Source organism: Nicotiana tomentosiformis, chromosome 8 (assembly GCF_000390325.3).
Source record: "Nicotiana tomentosiformis chromosome 8, ASM39032v3, whole genome shotgun sequence".
Lineage (NCBI taxonomy): Eukaryota > Viridiplantae > Streptophyta > Magnoliopsida > Solanales > Solanaceae > Nicotiana > Nicotiana tomentosiformis.
The window spans coordinates 64257355-64264965 of NC_090819.1; the positions used below are offsets into that span (position 1 = coordinate 64257355).

General features: G+C 36.9%; 1 protein-coding gene across 1 annotated transcript; it reads right to left on the reverse strand.

Moving 5' to 3' along the window:
• Positions 1-475: 475 nt before the first annotated feature.
• LOC104085621 (ubiquitin-fold modifier 1) lies at positions 476-3508 on the reverse strand. Its single transcript, XM_009589706.4, has 4 exons — positions 3292-3508; positions 3089-3186; positions 1730-1762; positions 476-730 (listed from the first exon to the last, which is right to left on the reverse strand). The coding sequence occupies exons 1-4, from the start codon at positions 3372-3374 to the stop codon at positions 651-653; spliced, it is 294 nt and encodes a 97-aa protein (XP_009588001.1). The 5' UTR covers positions 3375-3508; the 3' UTR covers positions 476-650.
• Between the last annotated feature and the right edge of the window lie 4103 nt (positions 3509-7611).

Below are 7611 nucleotides of genomic sequence, written 5' to 3' on the forward strand. Positions count from 1 at the left end.
TCCATTTAACAACTTAGAACTACATTAAAATTAGTTAGCCAAGCAAACGCCTTTCTTACCGCACCATGTGTACGGAAGCAGGAGAAGGAAAGAAATTGGTGACATTTTCTAGTCCATCGATTTATCTAGTGAGAAAAAAAGGTTATAAATACAATAAAGGGAATGATTTCCCTCAGTTAGAACCTAAACAAAGTCTACAAGCAAATAAGAGCTAGAAAACCTATCATCTCCTCTAGTTTCCCTTTCCCTACTTCCCAAACAAGGGATCATTTCTCACCAACCATTCAGAAACCGAACAGCAGCAGAAGAGAAGTTTGAAAATGTCCATTTAGAAACCTGCCAAGATCTCAGAAACTAGACCAATTCTTTTAACCAAAAGATTGCACAACGGAAGGGCTAGAAATAGAAGCAACAGAGTAACCAACTCCCATTAGAATTTGGACATGGCAAATTGAATCCTCAAGTTAGATATCAGTTCTCAACAAAACCCATTATTCATTCTTTTTATAAATATTTTTCATTTCAATCTGATACTCAACTGTACTTAGTATTACAACATCAAAAGATGAGGACATCTAAAGATAATGTGCTAGTCATTTGAGAAAGAATATCCCCACCTCCTAGGTAAGATGAAATATAAAGCTAAACATTCAGAATGAGATCCACGAAGCACCGACCCTATCGCGAGGAATTAGGCGCAGTTCAGATCCATGTTTAAGAAAGACGTTACCTGAAATAACATTTGAGTTCATATATATTCAAAACCAGATAATCTAGGAAAATAGAGGTAAGGGTAAGATATTTAATCGTGTCATGTAAAAGAATACACAACTCCAACCCCCCCCCCCCAAACAATTGTGGCTAAAGAGTCAGATCAATCCACAATGAAAAGACAAGAACCAATTCTCCACCAAAAAGTTCAAACACTATCTTTAGCAGTCTCAAATTGCTCTAAACCAAAAGAAAAGATGAAGAGAGACTCCCAACGATCTTATTCTTCCACTAACTAATCAAGTTCCTTTTCTCAATATTTCTATGAAAAACTGGTACCTTGAGCTCCATGCAACAACTCTTTCTCCACTTATCAGCTTTTAATTCTGCATTTCTAATCAGGCAGAAAGAACAAAAAGGAGAAGCTTGTGTTATAAATTTGCATGCTCTCTTACTTCATCCATAAACTTATAAGATAGCTTAAACCAATCTCTGTTTCTATTCTTCATCTTGAGTCGAGGGTCTTTCAGAAACAGTCTCTCTACCTCCCCAAGATAGGGGTAGGTATGCGTGCACACTACCCTCCCCAGACCCCACTTGTGGGATCCCATTGAGTTTGTTGTTATAATCCAATCTCTAGTCTTCATTGGTACGCTTAGATTTTTCCAAATAACTCTATTGAAAGTGCCCTTAACCGCTGTATAGAGTATCCTAAATTTGATTTTCCTCACTTGAGAAAATTTCCAGTGGAGGTTCAAACCATGACATTCTGATTATAGATCTCTGCATCTCGTAAGGAGCTCAAAGAAGACCATATTTTTTGGTAAACAAGCCACTAAGCCTCGAAAATCCCTCGGATTCTAATGCACTAAATTTTTATCAGACACGAGGAATATATATTTTAAAACATCCATACCCAAAGATTGCTTATCGTCTAGAAAACAAATAAACCATCAATTAGCAACCAACAAAAAAAGATGAGGTAACTATAAAATATTCATGTAAAGTGTGACATTACCTGCACTTTGCTGAGGATTAATTCCCACTCCATCTGCAACAAGACAAAAGAAAGAAAAAAAAAAGGAAATGTAACACAACCTTATAGTAAAAGCCCAAGCTTTTCTAATTATTACATGCAATAAATAATAAGCATGTTGCTTTTACTTCCCTTTGTACATTGAAAGGGAAGAGCAAAGAATAGCAAAACATCGGGAAGAAGGAAGTAAAGACATTGTTTTCTTGGTACCAAATAGGAAACCCGTATTTACATTGGCAATCTCAAACATCAATTTTCTTAACAGGAAATATTTCAATCACTTCCCTTTCGGAATTTTAATCCAAATGTCACCCGAGAATTTAGGATTCACTGAAAATCAACTTTAACCTATGAGGAACTGATGAGCACTACAAATCATTTTTATTCATAAGTACGAAAAATAACTCAAATAAGGATTACATCATACCAACTTAATACAGAGTTCACTCTGGTGTCACTTACCTTAATTAATTTGTTTGTCTATAATTATATAACTCTTAGGAGAAGTTTTTTTTTGTAGATAATAACTTTAATTCAAAGAACACCAGAAAGTGCAACCCAAAATTTACTAAAAAGGTCAGCCCACAAGACAAAACACACCATTCATGAGACAAAAGAGCACATCCAGGACCACCTAAAATCCCAATACCCCAAATCGGCAAATCCAAATTGAGAAACTTAAGGCTGCTAAACCCGATGCTATAAACAATCATCTAATCCCCTCATTTCTTCACAAGCATGCTATTGGGTTCAAAGTTGAAGTTTGCATTTTGTTAGAATTTCCCAAATTGTTTGAGAGAATGGGAAGTTGTTTCCTTATATGGTCTTAACCAATCTTCACCTTGTCAGCTAATTGAGTTGAGTTAGGGCCAAGATTCATTTAGATGGTATTAGAGTCAGATCCATCCCTAATCTTGTTTTACTTGATGTTGGACTCGCATATTATGTTGTCCATGGATGTGTGGAAAGGTGTTAGAATGTCAAACATTGGTTGAGGGAACGGCTATCGTCTCCTCATCAGGTGGCTCCTGGGCCTGGGGTAAAATCATGCCCCATATACAACTTGTTGACTTTTAGTCTCATTCTTACGACAAACTTTAATTTCTTTCCATAGTCATATTATTATTGAAGTTACACAAGATTCGTTCTAGAGAAAATCAATTTTATAATTCTTATTTAATCAATCAATGGATCAATCAAATATGCCTCAATCCCAATTTGGGTCAACAATTTACTTTGAATTTCCGGGAACCAAACCAGTGTATCCTAACTGACAAGACTAATCAAAAACAAAAAAAAGAAAATCATAACACAAGGCATAAGGAGAGAGGAGAAGGGTACCATTAGTGATGATGGCGCTTGTTTGGGGAGGGACTTTGAATTCCTCGGCCGCAAATTTGAGAACAGCCGTGAACGGGGCTGCCTCCGGTACGCTAAAACTGACATCAACAATAAAGGAGAAAATCCATATGAAAACACAAATGATACATTAAATTATGAGTAAAACAAAAAAAAAGAAAAAAAAAGAAGAGAGAAATACATACACTTTGAATGGCAATTTGGGATCGGAAGTAAGAGTGACTTTGAACGACACTTTTCCTCCACCAGCAGCACCTCCACTCGCCATCTTTCTCACTACCGATAATGTATTGAAATTCTTCTGGGGTTGAAGAATCCAACTTTGGCTTTGTCCTAATATTAGTTCTTCTTTTAGATTTGGGACCTAATTACAATATGTGTTGTAGCAGCCAATCAGAAGTGACCATGACAGCATTAAAAGGGATAATTGAAACCTACCTATACTAATTTTCAGCTTGTAATTTTTTTTTTTTTTTTTTTTTTTGTGGTTTCAAAACGTAAAATTTCTTTCTTTATCTTTATTTATTATACAAACAAAACTATGTTGTAATATCAAACAACACTATGTTGTACTATTTACTTGTGTGTAAATTATCATTATTTTCTTGTGTGACATGCTACATTGTTTTATCTTTTTTTTTTAATCGTAGAAAATATGAGTTTAATCCTATTATGAGGTGTTTATGCTTCACATTACATCTCTAAATAAACTGTGAAAAAAAAAAAAGTAAAACATAATGAATATATGAAAAGGGTTTTGTTTTTTCCTTTTAGTCTTGATAATTTTTTGTTGTTCTAACTTTATTTGTGGTATATTCAATCTTACTTAATTTTTTAAATGTGCAAAATTTTATTTTAAGAAATTTAAATAAAAGATGGTAGTATTAGTTCATGAAGCAATAAAATGTGAAAATGTAGTTCTGCTCTATAAAAGAGAAATGTATAGCATAATGGCCAATTTGTCATCATATCATTTAGGAATAAAGGAAATGAAGTAGCTTTACGATAAATTAGTATTAGAACTCGCGCGAGACGCGGTCAATATTAAAAAATATTAATTATTTTAAATTATGATTTATCTTTTTAGTATATTATATCATATTGTATTAATAGAATTCCAACTTTGTATTAATAGAATTCCAACTGGCATCTTACTTCTAATACACTATTTCATTAAATAAATTTATATAAAATTAGAAAATATAATAAACTAAGAGAATAATACACAAAGATATTATTTGATATATTTAGAAAATGGAAGAATTGTCAACTACTTTTATAAGATCAAACGAAATTCAATCATATTGACATCGACAAACAATTCACCGCACGATGATCCACATTGGCCATTCCAAAAAACATGTACATTATTCTTTTATGTATAATTTTTTAGTAAAAAAATTGTTTTGATAATATCAATACTATTTTACAAAATCGTGTATTACATGGTTCGACATACACGTGCAACTCACGTGCCGGAAGACTAGTGATAATAATATATATATAAAGTCAATATGACGTGCTGCAGCATATAGCCCGATCCACAATATCACTCGCAACACGGCTCTCGGGCCCTAACTCAGTCATCAAACTCTCCAGCATCACGAGCTCACATATCTCATACTACTCAGCCCAAACAATGATAACATGATGTAACAACAAATGATAATAGAGACTCAAATACGATATGCAAATGAATGAATATGACTGAGTACATAATTGCAATTTAAACAAATAACTCAACAGCAGAAATGACCTCAGTAGGTCCCAACAGAATAAGCATATAGCCTAAACATGATTTCTAACATGGATCACAGCTCAATTACACTAACACATAGGAATTTCATGGATAGAAATAAGATTAGATAACTACACAGTACCACAGAATTAACCGAGTCACAATTACCGCAGTGCACGCCCACACGTCTGTCACTTAGCATGTGTGTCACCTCAACACCAACTACATAACACGTATTTCAGGGATTCATATCGTCAGTACGAAGTTTAGAAGTGTTACTTACCTTAAAGCGCGCAACTCAATGCTCCAACAAACCCTTGCCTCGCGAATCGCCCTTCGAACGACTCGAATCTAGTCATAAACAACTTAATATAATCAAAACAAGTTATAGGAATCGATCCCACACGTAAAACTAAGTTCTTTAACCAAATTCAAAAAGTCAATCCAAAGAGTCAACCTCGGGCCCTCACCTCGGAACTCAACAAAATTCACAAAATCCAAACACCCATTCAATAACGAGTCCAACAATACAAAAATCATCCAATTCCAACAACAAATCGACCCTCAAACCCTCAAATCTTACTCTCCAATTCCTAGTCCAAAATCTCCCAAATTCTACCTTAAAAACACATAATCTAGGTGTAGAAATCAATGGGTATTCAATATTAATGAATAAAAATGATCAAAAGTTGCTTACCTCTTGAAATCTAGTGAAACCCCTCTAAACAATCGCCACTAATCGAGCTTGCAAAGTCCAAAAATGAGAGAATCATCAAAATCCTCGATTATATCTTCTATCTAGGCATCTCGCACCTGCGGTTTACTTAACCGCTTCTGCGGTCCCGCAGGTGCGGTTCAACTTCCGTTTCTGTGGTTTCCCTTAAGGCCCCTACCTTCGCATCTGCGGACATGCCTCCGCTCCCGCGGAAGCGCACCTGCGTCCAAGATACCGCTTCTGCGGAAAGCTCCTGCCCCTCGCATAATCCACTTCTGCGACCTTCCTCCCGCATCTGCGAGCTCCCAGGTGCGGAACCTTCCTCATACCTTCGCAACGCCCCAACTCACCTAGAACTGTTTCTGTTATCCCTTGGCCGCTTCCGCGGCCCATTTCTCGCAGGTGCGGTGGCACTAGATCTGATCATAGCAGAAAATTCATAAGTCCAAAATTCAATCTGAATCTCACCCGAGGCCCCCGGACCCCATCCAAACATACCAGCATATCCTAAAACATCATATGAACTTAGTCGAAGCCTCAAATTAAATCAAACAATATAGAAAATATGAATCATACTCCAATTTAAGCCCAATGAACTATTGAACTTCCAACTTCTAAAACCAATGCCGAAATGCACCCAACCAACTCCGATTGACCTCAAATTTTGCACACAAGTCATAAATTACACAACGGGCCTATTCCAATTTTCGGAACCAAACTCCAAGTCCGGTAACAACAAAGTCAACTCTCGGTCAAACTTCTTAACTCTCCAAACCTTCAACTTTCCAACTTTTGCCAATTCAAGCCGAAATAACCTACGGACCTCCAAATATATATCCGGACATACTCCTAAGTCCTAAATCACCATACGAAGCTATCATAACTATCTAAACTCCATTTCGGAGTCGTTTACCCATAAGTCAACATTCGATCAACTATTTTAACTTAGGCTTCCAACCTTGGGACTAAGTGTCCCAATTCATTCTGAAACATCCCCGGAACCAAACCAACTACCCCGGCAAGTCACATAACAACAAACGAACATAGAATAAGCAATAAATAGGGAAATAGGGCTACAATACTCAAAATTACCAGCCATATAGTTACATTCTCCTCCTTTTAAACAAACGTTCATCCTCGAATAGGACTAGAATCATACCTGGAGTCTTAAATAGGTGCGGATAGCTGCTCCGTATCTCCCGCTCGGTCTCCCAAATAGCCTCCTCGACTGGCTGGCCTCTCCATTATACTTTCACTAAAGTTATATTCTTCGATCTCAACTTCCGAACTTGCCGATCCAAAATGGCCACCGGCTCCACATCATAAGTCAAATATCCATCTAACTAAACCGTGCTGAAGTCCAAAATATGAGATGGATCACTGTAATACTTGCGGAGCATGAAAACATGAAACACTGGGTGCATACTCGTTAGACTATGTGGCAATGCAAGCTTGTAAGCCACCTCTCCAATCCCCTCAAGCACCTCAAAAGGGCCAATATATCGAGGGCTCAACTTACCTTCTTCCCGAACCTCATAACACCCTTCACGGGTGAAACTCTGAGAAATACCTTCTCTCATACCATATAGGCATCGTCACGAACCTTCCGATCGGCGTAACTCTTCTGTCTAGACTATGGCGTGCGAAGCTAATCCTGAATCAACTTGACCTTATCCAAAGCATCCTAAACCAAGTCGGTACCCAACATCTCCCATATAAGGCCTCATACAGAGCCATCTGAATACTCAATTGGCAGTTGTTGTTGTAGGCAAACTCTGCAAGCGGTAGAAACTGATCTCAAGAACCCCCGAAATCCATAACACAAACGCGTAGCATATCCTCCAATATTTGAATGGTGCGCTCGTACTGTCCGTCCGTCTGAGGGTGGAATGCAGTCAGACCTCTCTATAACGACATCCTTATATAACATCACTTCACTATAAAAGCGAAGTTTTCTCTAGAACCAAATTTCATGTTCTATTATAATATATGTTTTCTATAGCAATAATTCGCTATAACATCCAAAAATATCTAGAACAAACGAGGCTGTTA